The following is a 22,670-nucleotide window of genomic DNA, read 5'->3' as shown; positions in this document are numbered from 1 at the left end:
CAGGCTGTTTTATACAGTGTCTCGGCTGTGCTAACTCGACGCAGGCTGCGCAGCGTATCTCACCCAGTCCAGGCCCTCTTTCTTTGCTTCTGCTTACCAGTCCCCATACACCAGTAATGACAGTAATGCTCTGATGGCGTCCCTGGATGTTGGTTCATAATACTGTGTGAGGGCCATGAAAGGGGCATCACTCTAACAGAATTTAGTTTTCGCTATTTCTTTTATGCGGGCGCTTTTAACTCCTTTCCAACATTGGTCGTAATAGTACGCCCATGTCGGAATACCTCCCTTTGATGTGGGCTCCAGCTCTGAGCCCACATCTTTCCCTGCACATGTCATCTGTTTTGAACAGCTGAAACGTGCCTCTTGACACCCATGGGTGGAGTCGCGATCCATCTGCGGCTCTTAATTCGTTAAATGCCACTGTCCATTTCTGACAGCGGCATTTAAACTCGCGCTTCTGGGAAGCACGCCAGAAATCCCACCTATGGGTCACTGACGGGTTGGCATGACAACCAGAGGTCTCCAGCAGACCTCTATGATTGTCATAGCTGGATTGCTAAATAAATGAAAAACCCAATGTGGGTTCCCCTATATTTTCTATAACCAGCCAGGCAAAACTCACAGCTAGGGGCTGCAACCCGTAGCTGTCATCTTCAGCAAGGCTGGTTATCAAGAATAGAGGGTTCCCCACGCTGTTTTTTTTTTTTAAATTATTTTAAAAATGTAAAAACACGGCGTGGGTCCCCCCCATTTTTGACAACCAGCCTTGTTAAATCTCACAGTTGGGGGCTGGTACTCTCAGTTTGGTAAGGGGGCATGGATATTGACCCCCCCCAGCCTAAAAATAGCAGCCTGCAGCTGCCCAGAAAAGACACATCTATTAGATGTGCCAATTCTGGCGCTTTACCTGGCTCTTCCACTTGCCCTGTAGCAGTGGTAAGTGGAATTCATATTTGTGGGCTTGATGTCACCTTTGTATTGTCAGGTGACATCAAGCTCATGGCTTAGTATTGGAGAGGCGTCTATGACCTATCCATTACTAATCCTATAGTTACATGGTAAATAAAGACAGAGCCAGAATAAAGTCTTTTATTAGAAATAAAACAAAATACAGTTTATATTTAAAAATTACAAACACAGTTGTAAGTTCCAAACGTCTATTCCTGTAATAAAACTGAAATAAAAAAAACAACAATATACCATACCTGTCTGTCGTTCTGTCACATGCCGTAATCCATCACTGGGGGATAATTATGTTTTATTATTTTTGTTCTTGAATGCTTTCAGGTGCTTTACGTATTGAAATTCTGAACAAGAAAGGAGAACCAATTCAGAAACTTCCAGGCACAAGTCACACAGCTGCAAAGAAACTTTTGGTGGAGTTAAAAGTTCTGTTGAATTGTAAGTAATGTTGGTATGAAATGTATTGCTGATCTCCTACTATTGGTAGCGGATTTGATTTTAAATTTTAATCTGAATATTGGGTAATTAACCCCTTGACGACATGCTCCGTACTTTTACTGCGTATATCGTGTCTCCCCCTTTGATGTGGGCTCTGGTGCTGAGCCCACATCTTTTTCGGCACATGTCAGCTGTTCTGAACAGCTGACATGTGCCCGCAACAGCCTCGGGGGGAATCGCGAACTATCCGCTACTGTTAACCCGTTAAATGCTGTGGTCAAACTCTGATAGTGGCATTTAACGCGCACTTCCGGCAAGTGCATCGGATACCAATGGTTCGGCATGACAATCAGAGGTCTACAGCAGACCTCTATGGTTGTCACTGCCGGATTGCTATGAGCACCCTGCAGTGGTCAGCGCTCATAGCAAGTCAGCAATTCTGCTACATACAGGTGATGTGATCATCACCTGTATGTAGCAGAGACGATCGGGTTATGGCAGCCTCTAGTCTCCCATGGAGACTATTGAACCATGGCAAAAGTAAAAAAAAAAAAAAAAAAGTAAATATTAAAAAAGTAAAAAAATATATATATAAAAGTTCAAATCACCCCCTTTCGCGCCATTCAAAATGAAGCAATAAGAAAAAAAATCAAACATACACAGAATTTGGGGGGTGGCTGGACAATATAGCAGGAGGTGCATTGTGATCAGTTCCGTTCCGTAGTAATCCTGTCTTATCTCCTGTTCACCTGGGAGAATGGCAGCTCTGCTTGGTACAGACAGGTGGGGGAAGGTCTGGAGAGTGCCTGGAGACATGGTAAATTGTCCTCTGTCATGACAAGGCAAGATAAAAAGCAGAAGCAAGAGGCTACTCTGATGGAGTCTGGCATCCAGAATGGTGCTGCAGCATCTCCAAGTACAGTGGCAGTGGAGGAGGGTAAACGGCCTGACATAACAGCACGCCTGGAACAATATGCCAGGTCACCCAGGATCAGATGTAACATGCAGACAGCTGGGAGCGTTTCCTCATCCACAAAAGAGCTGCAGATAAGAGATATTCTGGCTGTGAAGCAGAGCATGGAAGTGCAGTGAAAGTGATTTCTCCCCCACTTGCAGTCTTCCAAACTGTCCCTGTGATTGATAGAACTCTGAATCCTCATGCTGCAAATGGGGGATAACAGACCCGACACTTTTGGAATTATTCCAGGGTGTAGCTGTGCTGCTCTTAGGCTGGTTTCACACTTGCATTCCTGTGCGCTGCGGATGGCAGCGCACTTCCTCCTTGCTTCCTCCGTGTAGCTCCGCCCAGGTTCCGCCTACTGTCGCCTTTGTCCTGCATACTATCTTTAACATTAGGTACGCAGGGACATGCGTTGTATGCGGATGCGTTCGCATATGGCAATTTAAAGTGTGTGGCGACCCCACAGAAACGCAAAATTTTGCATTTCCTTGTGGTCGTCGCACACCTAAAATCGCCCATGCAGACGCATCTGCATACAACGCATGTCCCTGCGTACCCAATGTTAAAGATAGGTACGCAGGGAAACGCAGGCGGCAGTAGGAGGAGCCTGGGCGGAGCTACACGGAGGAAGCAAGGAGGAAGTACGCTGCCATCCCCAGCACACAGGAACGCAAGTGTGAAATCAGCCTTACTGATATGAAAGGTCATATGAGATAAATAAAGATGGACGTGTCTTGTACAGCTCTTGAAAAAATTAAGAGACCACTGCAAAATTTTCATTTTGTCTTATTTTTCTCTTTATTGGTATATTTTTGAGTACAATGTAAATTGTTGTTTTATTCTATAAACTTCTGACAACATGTCTCCGAATTTCCAAGCAGTAAATTTTGGGTTTTTATTTCTGAAAAGGAGAAATGGTCCAAATTTAAAAAAAAAAATCCTGTGCTTTCAGACCTCAAATAATGCGAAGAAAACAAGCTCGTAATCATTTAGAAACAACAATACTAATGTTTTCACTTATGAAGAGTTCAGAAATCAATATTTTGTGGAATAACCATGATTTTTACTCACAGCTTTCATGTGTCTTGGCATTTTTTCCACCAGTATTTCACACTGCTTCTGGAGCAAAAATGTAAGCAGTTCTTCTTTGTTTGATGGCTTGTGACTATCAATCATCCTCTTGATTACATTCCAGAGGTTATCAATGGGGTTCAGGTCTGGAGATTGGGCTGCCAATGACAGGGTTTTGATGTGGTGGTCTCTTAGTTTTTGCCAGAGCTGTATTAGACAAGGTTTGCAGAAAATGAGTAATTGCATGGTGGCTGTTGAAGGCAGTGTGAGTGAGGTGGAAGATATACTACCACTATTATCCAAAGAATTTAAAACTGCCTCTGTTAATGTACCGGCCCTATTAAGCAAAACTGATGATCTGGAAAATCGTCTCCAGCGCAACAATATCCATCCGGTGAGAGTTGCAGAGAAAGCAGAGGGGAGTGCTCCAGCAGAATTCTTTGAAAAATGGCTGATCTCCACGTTTGGTAAATAGGAACTCTCCAACTTGTTCGCTATTAAAAGGGCATTCAGAGTGCCTTCCAGACCGCTGCCGCAAGGAGCACCACCAAGATCCATCTTAATTAAGCTCCTGCATTTTAGGGACAGGGACATAATCCTGAAGCTTGCACGCACATCTCAAGATATCCTTTTTGCAGGTTCAAAGGTGTCTATTTTCCCGTATTTCTCCTCAGAATTTCAGAAACGACGGGCACAGTTTCTGGATATCAAGAGAAGATTGTTCCAATTACAAGTGCATTATGCCATGTTGTATCCTGCTAAGCTGAGAATTGCTGCATTTAACGAAACGCATTACTTTGACGACCCCAAGGAGGCACTGCGTTAGCTGTACTCCAACGAGCGCCAGATGAGGTCCCGCTGTAATTTTTGTCTGTTTTGCTTCTGTCTGGTGTTATGGGGCGCCTGTGCCTTTTAATAATTTTTTTCTATATAACAGTTTGATTATACATGTTTATGCTAAAAGTGATAGCTGCTGTAAGGAAGGGCTATGTTGCCTGGCCGACTGATATGTGTTAGAAGGTTTAGTTCCTCCTGGTATGTATGCTTATGTAGCGCCCCCACCGCCGCAGGGCCGAGGGGTACCCGGTACCGGGCCTCTGAGTCTCTGCTCTGGGGTTGTCACGGTGGCTAGGCCCAGTCCGTGACCCTGCCGAGGGGCGCACAGTGAAAGATGATGACGGGTGACGGCGGTGGTGCTGTAGTAGTGCGGTGCAGTAAATAACAAGGACACCAGGTTGCAGTCTCTTTACCTCTTTACTGAAGATCTCTGGGTCCTCAGTCCAGAACACGGTTCACCAGGCTGCGCAAGTCCGGCCGGTCCAATGGCACCTCCAGAGTTCTCTTCACAGGTGGAAATCGGTGCCTTCCTTCTAGCGCTATGTGTTGTGGTCCTTCCCTGCTGTGCTTACAGAAAGTCCCCACAACTGTTGTGTCTGTTTCTTAAGTTCCCTCACAACTCGATTAGATGATGTTCTGCTAATCCTCCGTCCCTCCCTGATGTTCTGGTTGGAACGGCACCCGTTTGACGGGTAGGCTCGGAGCTTTTCCGGGACCCTAGAGTCGCCCCTCTCCACAAGTTGCCCCCCAAGACTGCATAGGTGATTAAAGTTAGACAGCCCGCCTTAGACTGACCGTCCTGCCGCTGTTTGGAGTATTGCTTGAAGCTGAATGTTATGATACTCCCTCGGCGTTCCGGCCACCGGTAGTGCGCCTCAGTAGGATGTTGCTTCGGTCTTACAGCACGACTCCTACTGGTATTTCTCCTTTTGCGTGATCTCGTTTCTCACTCAGCACAATCTATCTCGCTTCTCATCCTTCCTTGGGCACCGCCGCTATGCTGAGCAGGCACGGTCCCGTTACGTTCGTTCAAGTTGCCAAGCCTCTGTCAGGATCCCACCCCTGACAGAGACCCTACTGTATCTTCCCCCACAACACCCTCTGCCACAAGGTGTTGCCTGGTTCCAACCCAGTCAGCTTTCTGATCTAACTTCCTGCCTGACCCCCAGTTTACCCACTATGGTGGGGAGTGGCCTAGTGAATAGAACCCTTAGCTCCCCCCGGAGGCCCGACTGTGAAATGTATTGGTGTCTGTGATACCTGATCAGATGAACTCCTTCAGTGCCATCAGACGCACCATAGCTCCCCTTAGTGGCGGAGCCACAGTACTGCACCGACCAGGACTCTGGGGCGCTGCACTCCCCCCTGGTCAAACACAGTACTCCGGGACTGGGAAGAAAACAACAATACAAGTTAGCAAAAAGACATACAGTTTTGTTGAGTGCAATAACAATAAGCAGATTTAAACAGAGCTTCCCTTTATGGGAGGTGAGGACACTTGAACGTTACAAACATGGTTAGATATCATAGCAACATGCTATAATTAACTTTTCTTACCCAACCGGGTATTCTACTAAGTACAAAATTGTTGAACAATAATTTAACATTGCCTTTAAGGACATACACTCTGAATCCACTAAAGACCTTCTTATAATCACATTATAAGGCAATTTAACTTTTTAATTCTCCTTCTTTAAATCTGCATGACCGCCTGTCCTAACAGCACCAGACCTACTGCCTCTTCTTTCTATTACAGGACCGCCCCGTTCAGCCCGGGCCTACTGCCTTTTCAACTACTATACACGGTATAGAACATAACATTACTTTCAGTTTAAGAGCACCGAGCCGTTACTATATGGCTCCTAGGAGGACTCAGGGTTCACCTTCTATCCCCATTGTCTATCAACATTATCAAGCATTTCCTATAGAACATTAAACTCTCTTCCATCTTTCACTTTCTTTCAGGGAACATCATCAGCATTTCTTCACAATTAACTAGTTGAATACATATAACTTTCTCATGTAAACATTATCATCACTTTCTTTCGTCAAAACATTATTGCTACCTGTCTTAAAGCAATATCACCGTTTAAGTGCGACAAATGAACATCCCCTTTAAGAGGGGACCAAGTCTCTATGAGGTAGCACGCCTTCCCAAGCTACCAGTCCATACTCAGCAAAGGTTCCAGTGTGGTATCTTCACAAAGAGTCCTTCTTTAAGTAAAACCAGTAGGGAGCACCTTTAATAAGGTGCAAACTATGTACAAAAAGTTTGTATCATGCACTGTTCATGATTGCGGCAGTTCTGGAAACTTTGTGCAAAAACTTTAGAAAAATCAAACAAAACAATAGGGATCCCGGGTCAACAAAAGGATCCCCTTTAGAGTTAACCCTGGACGGGTCTAGCAAAATCAGGAATCAACAAACAGTTAAGGAACTATTTACATTTATTGCAGTATACGGGAACATCTACTCAAACCACCCAGGAGGCAGCACCGGCGGAGGCAACCCCTTTGGGTATTGCGAACCGCCTGGTACTGCATAAGGGGGTCTGTCGTCCCATCTGGGGGTCTGTGTACCCACAGTCTTCAGTTCTGCAGCGGTACGGGCAGTAGACACGCTGGTCACCTGAGGAGGTGCCTGCTTGGCCACGACAGCGGTGGAGGTCATGACGCGGCAAGTCGTGGTCTTCACAATGGTGCCTGTTGGGGTGACCACGGTGGTCTCAGTGGTAATCGTGGGCCGGTCACAAGGGGGCACCCTGGCCACGGGGGACAGCTTTTCGGGCACCCTAGGCAAGTGGGTCATGGAACTGTGCCTCTTGTGGACGTTCAGGGCAAACCACTCCTTCTCTCCAAGGTGCCGGGTGTAAATGACATCATCCCCTGGATAAAGATCCCGGCCTGGGTGGCCCTCTCTAAGATGCGACTCTACATCCCGCCGGTTAACGAAAACTTCGGCATATAGACCCGGCTCCTTTATAAAGCCCCAGCCTCCACGGAGCTTAAAGTCAATAACGGTGCCCTGCCTGCGCGGGGCCTGCTGAGCAGTGGGATCCTTGCGGGCCCGGTCCTTGACCGCCAAGTCTTTTTGATGGTGGGCCTCCAGCCCGGCCTGGTATGTTTTCTCCTCCTCCTTCCACTGTTGTTCTAGCTGGACCCGGTATTCCTCCCAGCTTAGGGCCTGTACCATCTCCCCCTCTTGGGTCTTCACCCCGGGGAACCCCATAAGGTTAGATCCTGGGTTCACCCAGCGACACACTGTGCGCTCTGCACGGACTTCACACAGTAGGGTGGTTGGCGCGATCGGGGCCTTCATGCGGTGTTCCATGCCTGTGGCCTCCTCCCAGGGTAACAGGCGTTGGAGTCTATGGGTCCCAGGGAGAGGGGGTGCCGCAACGGGGCCTACTAGCAAGTCCTCGGCCGGTGGGACGGGGTCGGCGGACTCACCAGCCGATGCAGGGGCCTCCTCCGCGGCAGATTCCTCCGGCGGTGTCGGCGAGGATCTCAGCGGTTGCTCCGGTAACGGTGCAGGATCCGACGCCTGAGGACCTTCTTCCGGCGCTGCCTGGTGCGGAGCCTGGGCCTTCATGTTCAGTTGGAGGAGCTGATTGATCAGGCTCTCCATCTCGACCCGCAGAAGTTCGGTGTTGTCCACGGAGAACGGGCTGCTGTGCTCATCCGGGTAGTTGGGGGAGACTTCCACTTCAACCCCACTGTCGGGTTCGGAGCTGCTGGCCATAGCGTCCTCCACGTGGGTCACTTCCTGGTCTTTTTCCCGCTCTCTCCTTCGTGGGCGGTGTCGTTTTCTCGGTCTCCGCCCTCCATTGAGGATTAGGAGGCGGATCTCTGCGGCTGACGGACACGTCCTCACGGTGCAGAAATATTTAGACTGGGCGGCCATTGTTTTTCGCGCTCTTCAGCTTGTTTACGCCCACTCCACGCCCCTCTTCTTCTCCTGCGCTCTCCTCAGCGCTGCAATGGCGGCGGATTTTGGCGGTAAATGGCGCAGCACACAGTCTTTGCAATACAGTTCAGTCCAAGCACCTATAAATCACAGTCCCAAGGCACACATGACCTGATTCTTCAGGCTTAAGTAGATCCTGTTCGTGACGCCAAGTTGTAGCGCCCCCACCACCGCAGGGCCGAGGGGTACCCGGTACCGGGCCTCTGAGTCTCTGCTCTGGGGTTGTCACGGTGGCTAGGCCCAGTCCGTGACCCTGCCAAGGGGCGCACAGTGAAAGATGATGACGAGTGACGGCGGTGGTGCTGTAGTAGTGCGGTGCAGTAAATAACGAGGACACCAGGTTGCAGTCTCTTTACCTCTTTACTGAAGATCTCTGGGTCCTCAGTCCAGAACACGGTTCACCAGGCTGCGCAAGTCCGGCCGGTCCAATGGCACCTCCAGAGTTCTCTTCACAGGTGGAAATCGGTGCCTTCCTTCTTGCGCTATGTGTTGTGGTCCTTCCCTGCTGTGCTTACAGAAAGTCCCCACAACTGTTGTGTCTGTTTCTTAAGTTCCCTCACAACTCGATTAGATGATGTTCTGCTAATCCTCCGTCCCCTCCCTGATGTTCTAGTTGGAACGGCACCCGTTTGACGGGTAGGCTCGGAGCTCTTCCGGGACCCTAGAGTCGCCCCTCTCCACAAGTTGCCCCCCAAGACTGCATAGGTGATTAAAGTTAGACAGCCCGCCTTAGACTGACTGTCCTGCCGCTGTTTGGAGTATTGCTTGAAGCTGAATGTTATGATACTCCCTCGGCGTTCCGGCCACCGGTAGTGCGCCTCAGTAGGATGTTGCTTCGGTCTTACAGCACGACTCCTACTGGTATTTCTCCTTTTGCGTGATCTCGTTTCTCACTCAGCACAATCTATCTCGCTTCTCATCCTTCCTTGGGCACCGCCGCTATGCTGAGCAGGCACGGTCCCGTTACGTTCGTTCAAGTTGCCAAGCCTCTGTCAGGATCCCACCCCTGACAGAGACCCTACTGTATCTTCCCCCACAACACCCTCTGCCACAAGGTGTTGCCTGGTTCCAACCCAGTCAGCTTTCTGATCTAACTTCCTGCCTTACCCCCAGTTTACCCACTATGGTGGGGAGTGGCCTAGTGAATAGAACCCTTAGCTCCCCCCGGAGGCCCGACTGTGAAATGTATTGGTGTCTGTGATACCTGATCAGATGAACTCCTTCAGTGCCATCAGACGCACCATAGCTCCCCTTAGTGGCGGAGCCACAGTACTGAAACGACCAGGACTCTGGGGCGCTGCACTTAAATGAGAGGAACTACCTCAAGCCACTTTGTTGGTGTTGTTAAACTGAAATTTATATAGCGCCTGTTGCATTTCCTAGCATCAGGTATTTTGTATGCTCTGGTTGTATGTTGAGGGTTGGGGAGGGGTGGTAGGGGGTTTGTGTATTTGCTGTTTATGCAGTCTCCGGGCCCAGTAGAAAACAATACTGGAAGATTTGATCATATCATTGCACTCATGGTGGGTCAGGTTAATTCGAAGTTGTGGAATGTGCAGGGGTTGGGTGAGCCCACTAAAAGATCTGCCATTTTTAAAACACTTAAAGGGAATCTGTCACCTCATTTTACCACTATAAGCTGCTTCCACCGCCATTAGGGGCTTATCTACAGCATTCTGTAATGCTGTAGATAAGCCCCCCCGATGTAACCTGAAAGATAAGAAAAACAAGTTAGATTATACTCACCCAGGGGCGGTCCGGTGCGGTCCGCTCCGATGGGCATCGCAGGTCCGGTGCCTCCCATCTTCATACGATATTGTCATCCTCCTTGCTTCTGTCGCGGCTCCTGCGCAGGCGTTATTCTCTGCCCTTTAAAGGGCAGAGCAAAGTACTGCAATGCGCAGGCATCGGGAAAGGTCACTGCAGTACTTTACGCTGCCCTCAACAGGACAAATAAGTACGCCTGCGCAGGAGCCGCAACAAAAGCAAGGAAGAGAACGTTATCGCATGAAAATGGGAGGCGCCGGACCTGCGACCCCCATCTGACCGGGACCACCCCTGGGTGAGTATAATCTAACTTGTTTTTCTTATCTTTCAGGTTACATTGGGGGCTTATATACCGCATTACAGAATCGGATTTCATTACGTGTTTGGAGAGCCCCTGATGTGCCTAAACAGTGGAAACCCCCCAATTCTAACTCCAACCCTAACCTGAACACACCCCTAACCCTAATCCCAACCCTAACCACACCCCTAACCCTAATCCCAACCGTAAACGTAATCCAAACCCTAACCCCATCTCTAGCCCTAACTTTAGCCCTAACCCTAATGGGAAAATAGAAATAAATACATTTTTTTATTTTATTATTTTTCCCTAACTAAGGGGGTGATAAAGGGGGGTTTGATTTACTATTTAGAGCGGGTTTTTTATGTTTGGCAGCTGTCACACACTAAAACGCTTTTTATTGCAAAAAATAGTTTTTGCATCACCACATTTTGAGAGCTATAATTTTTCCATATTTTGGCCCACAGAGTCATGTGAGGTCTAGTTTTGTGGGACGAGTTGACGTTTTTATTGGTACCATTTTCGGACACATAACATTTTTTTGATCGCTTTTTATTCTGATTTTTGGGAGGCAGGATTTACAAAAACCAACAATTCATGAATTTCTTTTGGGTGGGGCGTTTATACCATTCCGCGTGTGGTAAAATTGATAAAGCAGTTTTATTCTTTGGGTTAGTACGATTACAGCGATACCTCATTTATATAATTTTTTTATTTTTTTTTGCGCTTTTATACAATAAAAACTTTTATATAAAAAAATAATTTTTTTTGCATCGCTTTATTCTGAGGGCTATAACTTTTTTATTTTTTTGCTGATGATGCTGCATGGCGGCTCGTTTTTTGCGAGGCAAGATGACGTTTTCAGCGGTATCATGTTTATTTATATCCGTCTTTTTGATCACGTGTTATTCCACTTTTTGTTTGGCGGTATGATAAGGCATTGTTTTTTGCCTCGTTTTTTATTTTGTTAGTGTTCACTGAAGGGGTTAACTTGTGGGACAGTTTAATAGGTCGGGTCGTTGCGGACATGGCGATACTAAATATGTGTACTTTTATTGGAAATGTAAAGAAATATTTTTTTTGTAAAAATATATATATATATTTTTTCTTTATTTAGGATTTTTTTTTTAAATATTTTTACACGTTGATTTTTCTTTTTTAACTTTTTTACATTACATTACATCACTATATAGTATCAGAAACCTGATCTGACACTTTGCAGATCACTGTGGAGTGCCGGGTGTCAGCTGTGATAAATCAACTGATACCTGGCCGAGATCGGCCGCGCTTCCCCGTGAGTGCGGCTGATCGTGTATGACATACTATCTCGTCCATGTGAATTAAGTCCCAGGTCACATGGATGGGATAGTACGTCCGATGGCAGAAAGGGGTTAATATTCTTACCTTCTACACCTAGAAGACTACGGAAGCTTAAGCCATATTGGCTGGCAGTAATGAAGGACAGTGAAGGATTAGCTGGGAAGTTGAAGGCCTTTTTTCAAGATAATATTGATTTGACATCGCCCCTAGATAGTTTGAGATACAATGAAGGCCTTTTTAAGGGTGGTTCTGATTAAAGAATTCTCTAGAATTAAAGCTAAGAGTAGAGCCCATACTATTGATCTTCAGCAATTTGTGAATGAGGCAGAACAGCTGTTTGTAAATTCCTCAACTCCGCTTCATAGAGATGAATGGGTGAGAGCACAAAAACTGCTAAATAATCACCTTCTGGAACAGGCGGAACATAAGGTTTTTTTTTATCATACAGAATTTCTATACGGGCATCTGTTGGCCACAGTCGCTAGAGCTCAGCAGGGATTTCCTGTCATTCCGGCAGTTAAGACATCGGATGGGTCCACGGTTACCGGGTCAGAAGAAATTCTTAATGAGTTTCTCATTTTTTATAAACAATTATATTCTTCAAAACTCTTTATGACCTCAGAGGTGATAGCTGTCTTGGCTCATTGCCTCTGCCACAGTTATCGGGGGAACAAAGGTTTGGAGGAAATGATAACCTCATTTCAAGCTAATAAGGCTCCTGGGACAGAAGGGCTGCCGGCTGAATTGTATAAAGAGGTGGGTTTGGAGTTGTTACCTAAGTTTCTGGATGTCTTCTGGGAATCCCTTAGTGTGGGTGGTCTTCCTAAATCTATATCTGAAGCGGTGTTAATCTTGCTGCCTAAGCAATAGAAAGATCCAACCCATCTGGATTCCTATAGACCCATATCCCTGTTACAGGTTGATTCAAGATTTTGACTAAAGTGCTTGCCATGAGATTCATAAAAGTTATTACTCATTGTGACCAGACTGGCTTCATGCCCGCCAAATCTACTGCCATAAATTTGCGACGTCTCTTTATTAATCTACAGGGACAGTCGCAGAATGTAGGGGGGAGGGCAGTACTCTCGCTCAATGCGGCGGAAGCTTTTGATAGTGTCGAGTGGGAGTACTTGTGATCTGTCATGAGGGGCATCGGTTTCGGCCCCGTATTCCTGTCCTGCGTCTTGCTTTTATGCTGCAATACAGGTGCCAAAATTAAAATAAATGGTTGTACATCATAGGCTTTTGAGCTGTGTAGGGGAACTAGGCAGGGCTGTCCCCTCTGCTGTTCGCATTGGCGATAGAACCCTTGGCTATTTGTTGTGAACTCTATTTTTGGGCTCCCTCTTGTGGTCACAAGTGGTACTGTGTGAGTGCTGTCTTTGGGCTCCCTCTGGTGGCTCTTTGTGTCTTTCTGCAGGTTTGTGGCTGGGATCAGCTGTCTCGTTATCTGGTAGTTGGTTTCCTATTTAGCTCACCTGGACTTTCAGTTGTTGCCTGCTGTCAATGTATTCAGTGCTATTTTGAGCTCTCCTGCATTCCTTCGTTATCAGTCTCTTCAAGAGAAGCTAAGTTTCTGTTTATTCATTTTTTTGATCTTCAGTGTTCAATATGTTTCTTGGTTGGTTATTAATCCTTGTCCAGCTTGCTAGTATGTGATTTCCTCGCTTGCTGGCAGCTCTAGGGGGCTGAGTTTCTCCCCTCACACCGTTAGTTGGTGTGGGGGTTCTTGTATTCTCAGCGTGGATATTTTGTATAGGGTTTTCTACTGACCGCACAGTTCCCTATCTGTCTTCTGCTATCTAGTATTAGCGGGCCTCATTTGCTGTATCTGTTTTCATTTCTACATTTGTATTTTCCCCTTACCTCACCGTTATTATTTGTTGGGGGCTTTCTATATCTTTGGGGTTATTTCTCTGAGGCAAGTGAGGTCTTACTTTCCCTCTAGGGGTAGCTAGTTTCTCAGGCTGTGTCGAGACATCCAGGAATTTAGGCACGTTCACCGGCTACCTTTAGTGTGTTTGGTTAGGATCAGGTTTGCGGTCAGTCCAGTTACCACCTCCCTAGAGCTCGTTTCTATGTTCAGTAACTTAGCTAGTCCGTTTTGTGATCCTGAGCCACTAAGGATCATAACAGCTATTAACCCCTTCCCGACATGCCCCGTACTAGTACCGCACATGTCGGGTCCCCTGCTTTGATGTGGGCTCTGGCGCTGAGCCCACATCAAAGTCGCGACATGTCAGCTGTTTTGTACAGCTGTCATGTGCGTGCAATGGCGGCTATTAACCTGTTAAATGCCGCTGTCAAATGCTGGCATTTAACCGGCGCATCCGGCCGCGCGGCCGGAAATGAGCACATCGCCAACCCCAGTCACATGATCGGGGGTCGGCGATGCGTCAGGATGGTAACCATAGAGGTCCTTAAGACCTCTATGGTTACTGATGCAGGCCTGCTGTGAGCGCCCCCCTGTGGTCGGCGCTCATAGCAAGCCTGCATTTCAGCTACATAGCAGCGATCTGATGATCGCTGCTATGTAGCAGAGCCGATCAGGCTATGCCAGCTTCTAGTCTCCCATGGAGGCTATTGAAGCATGGCACAAGTTAAAAAAAAAAAAAAAAAAGTTTTTAAAAATATGAGAAAAATTAACAAAATATATAAAAGTTAAAATTACCCCCCTTTCGCCCCATCCAAAATAAAACAATAAAATCAAGCCTACACATATTTGGTATCACCGCATTCAGAATCGCCTGATCTATCAATAAAAAACGCATTAAGCTGTTTGCTAAACGGCGTAGCGAGAAAAAAATTTGAAACACCAGAATTACGTTTTTTTAGGTTGCCGCGACATTGCATGCAATAACGGGCGATCAAAAGAACGTACCTGCACAAAAGTGATATCATTAAAAACGTCACCTCTGCACGCAAAAAATAAGCCCTCACCTGACCCCAGATCACAAAAAATGGAGGCGCTACGGGTATCGGAAAATAGCGCTTTTTTTTTTTTTTTTTTTTTTTTTTTTTAAGCAAAGTTTTCAATTTTTTTTCACCACTTAGATAAAAAATAACCTAGACATGTTAGGTGTCTATGAACTCGTAATGACCTGGAGAATCACAATGGCAGGTAAGTTTTAGCAATTAGGGAAGCTAGCAAAAAAAACTATCAAAAAACAAGTGTGGGATTGCACTTTTTTTTGCAATTTCACCGCACTTGGAATTTTTTTCCCGTTTTCTAGTACAAGACATGGTAAAACCAATGGTATCGTTCAAAAGTACAACTCGTCCCGCAAAAAAATACGCCTTCACATGGCTATATTGACGGAAAAATAAAAAAGTTATGGCTCTGAGTAGGAGGGGAGCGAAAAACAAAAACACAAAATCGAAAAAGGGCTGCGGCTGGAAGGGGTTAAACTCCGAACTAGTGGCGAGATAAAGGGCTTTGTGCATTGGTCTGTGGAAGAAAGGTGGCATTGTATGCAGATGACCTTTTGTAATTTCTTGGGGATACAGAGGATTCATTGTTAAAAGCTATATCTATGATTAACCAGTTTGGAGATTTTTCGGGGCTTTCTATTAATTAGGAGAAATCTATGTTAATGCCAGTGGATGAACTTTCTCAAGCATCCAAAGTGAGTCAAACTAGACTTAGGCCTCTTTCACATTTCCGTCGGTATGGGGCCATCGCAAACCGTCGGCCCGACGGACGTTGTGCAAATAGTGCACAACCTGGACAGCGGATGCAGTTTTCAGACGCATCCGCTGCTCATTATGAGTTCCGGGTAGGAGGGGGCGGAGTGCCGGCTGCGCATGCGCGGTCGGAAATGGCGGTTCCGACAGACGAAACAACGTTACATTGAACGTTTTTTCGTCACGACGGGCCGCAAAATCACGACGCATCCGTTGCACAACGGATGCGACGTGTGGCCATACGTCGCAATGTGTCGCTAATGCAAGTCTATGGAGAAAAAACGCATCCTGCGGGCAACTTTGCAGGATGCTTTATTTCTCCAAAACGACGCATTGCGACGTTGGCCAAACGACGGAAGTGTGAAAGAGTCCTTAAAGTGGGGAAGGAGTGTAAATATTTGGGCATTCAAGTTTCAACAAATGTTAGATTGTTTATATTTCTGAATTTGGATCCGCTATACATAAGATTCCAAGCAAAAATCAACACCTGGTGTAAATTACCATTATCAGTAGTGGGTCGCACAAATTTGGTTAAAATGATTCTCATTCCCCATGCTGTTATGTCATCCATAACACCCTGGGATGGATTCCTCTGAAACACTTTAATAAATTTCAAGCTATGTTCAGAGAATTAATTTGGAAAAAAAAGGCACAGCTCGAATTAAATATGACACATTACAGAGGGGGACAGAGGAGGGAGGATTGGCTGCCCCTAACCCATGGCTGTATTTTCTAGCCTCACAATTGCAACAGCTTAAACTGCTTCAGGGCTCTACAGCTTCCATTGTCTTGGGGTATACGAGAGGAAACCCAATTATCTCATTTTTGTAAGCAGGTTATTTTTGGGAAAATAAGACAAAGCTCCCTACTCTAGACATTCTGATTAAAACCTGGGAAAAACTAAGAAACTCCTTAATATTGATGGTTTACTCCGGTTAATCCTATATGGCAAAACCCAAAGTTGCCGGAAATATTCAGGTTAGAGGGCTTTAGCACCTGACGACAAGCAGGGATCCTATTTATAGATCAACTTCAGTTGGATGGAGTCTATAAAAGTTTTCAGCTGTTAAGAGATGAATTCCACCTACCACATAAGTACCGTACTTTTTTCAGTAACGTCAGTTGAGATACGCATGGCATAAACAGGAGTCCCTCTCTCCGCTTAGAAACCCATAATCATTTATTGTTTTCTATGGTTGGGAACCAGGGTTGTGTCGCTGGTGCAATTTCTAGATTTTATCAACTACTTCTTGCCCCAGGTTATGGATAAACAATCCGTTGAAGTTTAAAGATAAATGGAAGCAGGATGTTGGGGTAATTGACAATGTGCAGTATGATGACATATTATCCTCGATTCCCCAGCTGTCCACTAGTGAGGCACAAAGGCTGTCACAGATCTACCTGCTGCATCGGGTATACAGGACTCCCAAATTCCTGCATGAAATTGGGGTAAGAGAGGATGACTTGTCTGAGATTTGCTACATATCTTTCTCTGTCGCCCATGACGGCACCACGGAGAGAGGGGATCCGCCCACCAAGGACAGGAAACCTACAGATAAAAAGGGCGGTACCACTCTCCCGCATCAGTTGGTTTCCTGTCCTTGATGGGAGACCTACAGACTTACCAGAAGGAAGATCGTCGTGGGATTCCGGGGCCAATCAGTCCGACTCAGGCAGCTGGGGTCCCTCTGCCTCGGCTGGTGTGGTCACCCGAAGCGCCACCGCTGGGGCTAGTGGGCCTCTAGGGTGTGCGGGGGAGGTGACATGGAGTTCGCGGTCACCTCCCTAGGTAAGATGCAGCAGCGGCAACATCCAGGGGGGTCCCTCTGTGGTTGCGGGAGGAGCAGCGCGGCTCTCCCTTTGGAAGCGTCAGCCTGCACACTGCATAGCCGACCGGCGTGCAGGGACCGCGCGTTAGGGCAGGCTGCAAAAAGACCGGGAGCTTCGGTGGGCAGCGGGTCATGTGCGGCACCATCTTGAAACTGCACGTTGGAAAGAGCGATAATGGCACACTCCGCAGGCGCCGGAAGAGGCGCTTCTGCGCAGGCGCATAATTGAATCAAGCGGTGGGAATCGCCGCTGCATAAAAAGAGGCTGCTTCAGTAATCCGTCGGTAAAGGAACCGCAGCACGAGCCGCGGCACAGGCCGCAGCGCAAACCGCAGCACTAGCCACAAAAAAAAAAAAAAATGCCACAGCAGCGATAAACATACAGGGGGGTCCCTCTGTGGTTACGGGGAGAGTGGCGCTCTCCCCCCTGAAGCATAAGTCGGCAATCTGCAAAAGCCGGGGCCCCCGGTGTGCAAGGAAAAAAAAGCCGCATGCTGCCTCTCCCAGAATCTTCTCCAGGGAAACACCTGAGCTCAGCCTACTTCAGTTGCCAGGCCTGGACCTCATGGGGGAGAGAAAATCATTGACAGCAATGCAGCATTCCTGATGGGACGCCGCTTCCCCTTATGATGGGCTCTGGGCGTCACCAGCTCCCCCTGTTTTTTAGCAGGTATGGAGCCAGCACAGGTAAGTGCATGGTGGAATGTTCTGTTGATAGCTCATGCCTTTGTGCAAAGCTGTGCTAGAGCTTCATATGTGAGGTATGTTTTCACATATACACAGCCAGTCCTTGGACCTCTAGGCTATAATAAGGCCATATGTCCAGGCTACATCTCATGATTTGCCTTAAGTTAGTTGCATGTCTTGTCTGCGCAGAGCCTTATGATTAGACTTCAAAAGTGACCTTTGGAAGCATGGTTTTCACTTTTTTTTTTGTGAGGGGGGTCTGATAAACAGGTGTCTCACTTTTCTTTGCAACTTAACTACTCTATGCCTTGGGAGGACATATAGTGTTAATGGAGCACTTTGCCTCCATGAAGACTGCCCTTCAGCTGCGACTCATTAGTTAGCTCCTTCGGGTGGGGTCAGTCTGACAAATGAGATGTACTATTCAGAGTGGAGGCTTATCCGTATCTCTGAGAGATTGCTCTTTTGCTTGTAACTATGTGCCAATTTTCAAGCATGACTGTAGCTCTATGCTTTATATTGTGTGTGGCTGAACATCATATAATAATAATAATAATAATAATGGTCTTTATTTTTGTATAGCGCTAACATATTACGCAGCGCTTTGCGGACCTTGTCATCGCTGTCCCCGGTGGGGCTCACAGTCTGAATTTCCTGTCGGTGTGTCTTTGGGGTGTGGGAGGAGGCCGGAGTGCCCGGAGGAGACCCACGCAAACACGGAGAGAGCATGCGGGCTCTTTGCGGATGTTGTCCTGGGTGGGATTTGGGCCCGGGACTCCAGCGCTGCAGGGCTGGCCACTAAGCCACCGTGCTGCCCCATATCATACGGCATCATGATACTTTTATGCATGATACTTTTATGCATTATATTGAGTGCAACACATTGCATCATGTTTCCTCTATGCATCGTATTGAGTGCCTCTGTGTGTCATATTGCATCTTAGAGCCTCTATGCATCTTACCGAGTGCCCCTGCATGTCATGGTGCCTCTTTGCATTATATTGCGTGTCTGTGTATCATATTGCTTCTATGCATTATGTCGTGTGTCCCTGTATCATGTCGCATCATAGTGCTTCTATGCATTATATTACATGCCTCTACGTATCATATTACATCATGGTGCCTCTCTGCCTTATATTGCGTGCCTCTGTGCATCATATTGCGGCATGGTGCCTCTATGCATCTTACTGAGTGCCTCTGTGCATCATATTGCATCATGGTGCCTCTATTCATTATATGGCATGTCTCTGTGTATCATATTGCATCATAGTGCTTTTATGCATTATATTGCATGCCTCTATGTATCATTTTGCATCATAGTACCTCTAGGCATCGTATTGAGTGCCTCTGCGTGTTGTATTGCATCATAGTGCCTCTATGCATCGTACTGAGTGCCTCTGGGTGTCATATTGTATCATAGTGCATCAATGCATCATACTGAGTGCCTCTGTGCTTCATATTGCATTATTGTGCCTCTACGTATCATATTGAGAGCCTCTGTGCATCATGTTGCATCATAGTGCCTTTATGCATCATATTGAGTGCCGCTGTGCAGCATGTTGCATTATAGTGCCTTTATGCATCATATTGAGTACCTCTGCTTCATATTGCATCATTGTGCTTTTATGCATCATATTGAGTGCCGCTGTGCAGCATGTTGCATTGTAGTGCCTTTATGCATCATATTGAGTACCTCTGCTTCATATTGCATCATTGTGCTTTTATGCATCATATTGAGTGCCTCTGCATCATGTGGCATCTTAGTGCCTCTATGCATCATATCGAGTGCCTCTGTGTATCATATTGCATCATAGTGCCTCTGTGCTTCATGTTGTATTATAGTGTTTCATATTGCCTGTGTGCATCATAGTTCACAGTGCCTCTGTGCATCATGTCGCATCTTAGTGCTTCATATTGCCTTTATACATTGTATTGCATTATATTGCATTGTGGTGCTTCATTGTGCTTTTTTGCTTCACATTGCACATTGCACATTGATGCATAGCCCCTCCATGCATCAAGATGTGTGCTTACGGGCATCTTATTGCTTCAGTGCCCCTGTGCCTTAGGGGGTATCATTAGTATCATAGTACCTCTGTGCTTCCTAGTACTTCGGGCTTGGTATTTTCTTTTTTGGCTCTGGGTTAGACCTTCTGATTTAGGTTATGCAGCCACGCACAAGGTATATCGTGGATCTACAATTTCACATTTTTGTCTTGGGCCCCAACTTTGGCTTATAGAGTCCTAGTGGTTTTGTACCCAGTTCCAACTTCTGTTGATTCATTCTTTACAACAGGGCTTAGCTGAGCTTTGCTTGAATTGGCTGAGTAAATTAGCAGTTCTTCCGTATGGAACAGTTTTTCTCAACCTATAAAGGGACATACTACTGTCCTGGGAGCAGAAAATACCAAGAGGTGGAAGGAAAAAATCCTTAACAATTCCACATGTGACAATCAGGCTGGTTTCCTTGATTAACTTCCAGTAGACAGATTCCCGTCCCATAAGTCTATTGTACTATGGTTACCAGGGACGGCATGTCTGCCTTTGGCACCTTGTGGCGAATCAGCACCTCTCTGGTGGGAAGAATCCTGTTTTTCTCTAGCCATGGAGTATGGTTACTCCCTCCATGGCTGATAACACTGACAAGCTTGCCTTTTAGGATATGTATATGTGTGTAATGTCAGTAAAATAGGAGCGATGATCCACGTTTCCCTTTCAGCGTTTCTAATGAGAGGCCAACTCTGGTAATGTTAGGAAATATTACCTGCCGGATTGTGTATTCCTTAGTTGCAATAATATCCAACCCTTGTTTGGGGTTTAGACACCTAAGGATTCGGAATAGACGTGATCTCCTGGATGAGTAATGTGTGTACATCCTAAAGCTCTGCCATTATCCATGTACTAACTGTTATTGGTTTGATCTTCCCACAGTCCAGGACCGGAGGCTAGTGGCACGCGCGGGGTGATAGCGCGCCCTTATGACGCAAGCAGACGCCGCGGTGCATGACTGGGTAATCCAGTCTGAACAGGCACATGTTGCTTCTCCAAGTCCCCTCCTCGTGGAAATATAGAGCAGGTGGTCGGGGGCCGGTACTCTGAGGCCTAATATGTGGAAATGGTCAAAAGGCTGGTCACCCAGACTTCTCTGGTGCATCTCCTCAGAATATTAGCCATAATATTGATTGTGAATGTTTCCAGGAGTGGAGTAGACCATATAGGAACCACCTTTCAGGTTCCAAGTTAGAAGAGGGAGTTTCCAATAACAGCTGTCTAAGAGTTTCTGCAAGGAATTGGAATAGGGGCTAGCCACAAATACTTTAAAAGTTCAAGTCTTGGCTTTAAGGGCCCTGTACAATTCCGACCCGGCTGGGTATCGGGGATATCCAGGTTCATCAAAGCGTTGGCCAGGTCTAGACCCATCCCCTCTCGGTTTACTCCTCCTTGGAATTTAAACTTGGATCTTATATCCCTATCCAAACCTCCTTTTGAACCCCGGTCAGAGGATTCTCTGGGAATCTGTCCCTTAAAACATCACTTTATGAATCGGTGGGTTCCCAGGTTTATCAGGGCAGCAGGTAGTTCGAGGCCACTTCCAGTAAAAGTTCCCTTCAATGGGATTTATTTTTGGTCCTTAAAACCCTGTCTAAACCGCCCTTCAAACCCTTAGAGGATATCCCATTAAAACTCCTATCCCTCAAAACATCCCTGCTCGTCGCCCTCTCATCTGCTCGTAGAATAAGCGACATACAGGCACTACCTTCTAACCCTCCTCATACATGGTTTTTAGAGAATAGGGTTACTCTCAAAATAGATCCTGCATACCTCCCGAAGGTGGCATCCCGGTTCCACAGAACTCAAGAGATATCTCTTCCCTCCTTTTGTCTTAACCCTAAGAATAGGGAGGAGGAATCATTGCATACACTAGATGTCAGGAGATGCTTCACGTAGTACTTAGAAGCCACCAGAGAGAATAGGGAGGATGCCTCTCTTTTTGTGTGCTTTCAGGATCCCTGGAAGGGGAAAAAAGCCTCCAAAGCTACTCTGGCGAGATGGATCACAGATGTTATCAGCCTATCATACTCATCAAGTGGAATGTCTATTTCCGGGGAGGTCAAGGCTCACTCAACGAGAGCAGTGGCAGCTTCTTGGGCGAGAAGGCCGGAGCTTCGATTGACCAGATATGTAGAGCTGCTACTTGGTCATCACCTTCCACATTCTATAGGCACTATAGATTGGACCTTATCTCCTCTTCGGACCTTACTTTCGGTAAAGGGTTCTGGAAGCGGTGGTCCCTCCCTGAATGTACAAATCTATGAAATCTCTCCGTGGTGCCGTCATGGGCGACAGAGAAAAATATAGTTCTTACCGATAACGGTATTTCTCTGAGCCCATGACGGCACCCGTACATTCCCTCCCTTCACTCATGGGTGTGCACGTTAATATAGTGCCATAGTTTATTTTATGATAGGTCACGCGGTATCTCAATTAAGTTAAGTAATATTGAAACTAATAAGCTGTTCCATAGTCTCCCATTGTTCTCTAGTAAACAACTGATGCGGGAGAGTGGTACCGCCCTTTTTATCTGTAGGTTTCCTGTCCTTGGTGGGCGGATCCCCTCTCTCCGTGGTGCCGTCATGGGCTCAGAGAAATACCGTTATCGGTAAGAACTATATTTTTTAGTTATATGGTTCCATCTAGAATTTCTGGACTCAAGTCATAGACCACATAAACAAGGTGTTTAGGGTTGTGATTCCTATGCATCCTCTGGTGTCTGTCTTTGGTTTTGTGGATGGGGTTGCTGAAGTTGCAATTTATAAGTTTGGCACTTAAAAGAATGTTGCATCAA

At 46.5% G+C, this 22,670-nt stretch overlaps 1 protein-coding gene across 1 annotated transcript in view; it reads left to right on the top strand.

Moving 5' to 3' along the window:
* SMCHD1 (structural maintenance of chromosomes flexible hinge domain containing 1) overlaps nt 1-22,670 on the top strand; it is a 584,899-nt gene that overhangs the window by 201,180 nt on the left and 361,049 nt on the right. The window contains exon 17 of the mRNA XM_077270310.1: nt 1,291-1,404. Within this exon, the coding sequence (XP_077126425.1) occupies nt 1,291-1,404 (114 nt within the window). The remainder of the gene's footprint in view (nt 1-1,290; nt 1,405-22,670) is intronic.

The sequence above is a fragment of the Ranitomeya variabilis genome, chromosome 6 (assembly GCF_051348905.1).
Source record: "Ranitomeya variabilis isolate aRanVar5 chromosome 6, aRanVar5.hap1, whole genome shotgun sequence".
Lineage (NCBI taxonomy): Eukaryota > Metazoa > Chordata > Amphibia > Anura > Dendrobatidae > Ranitomeya > Ranitomeya variabilis.
This window is presented reverse-complemented; position numbering and strand designations above follow the sequence as displayed.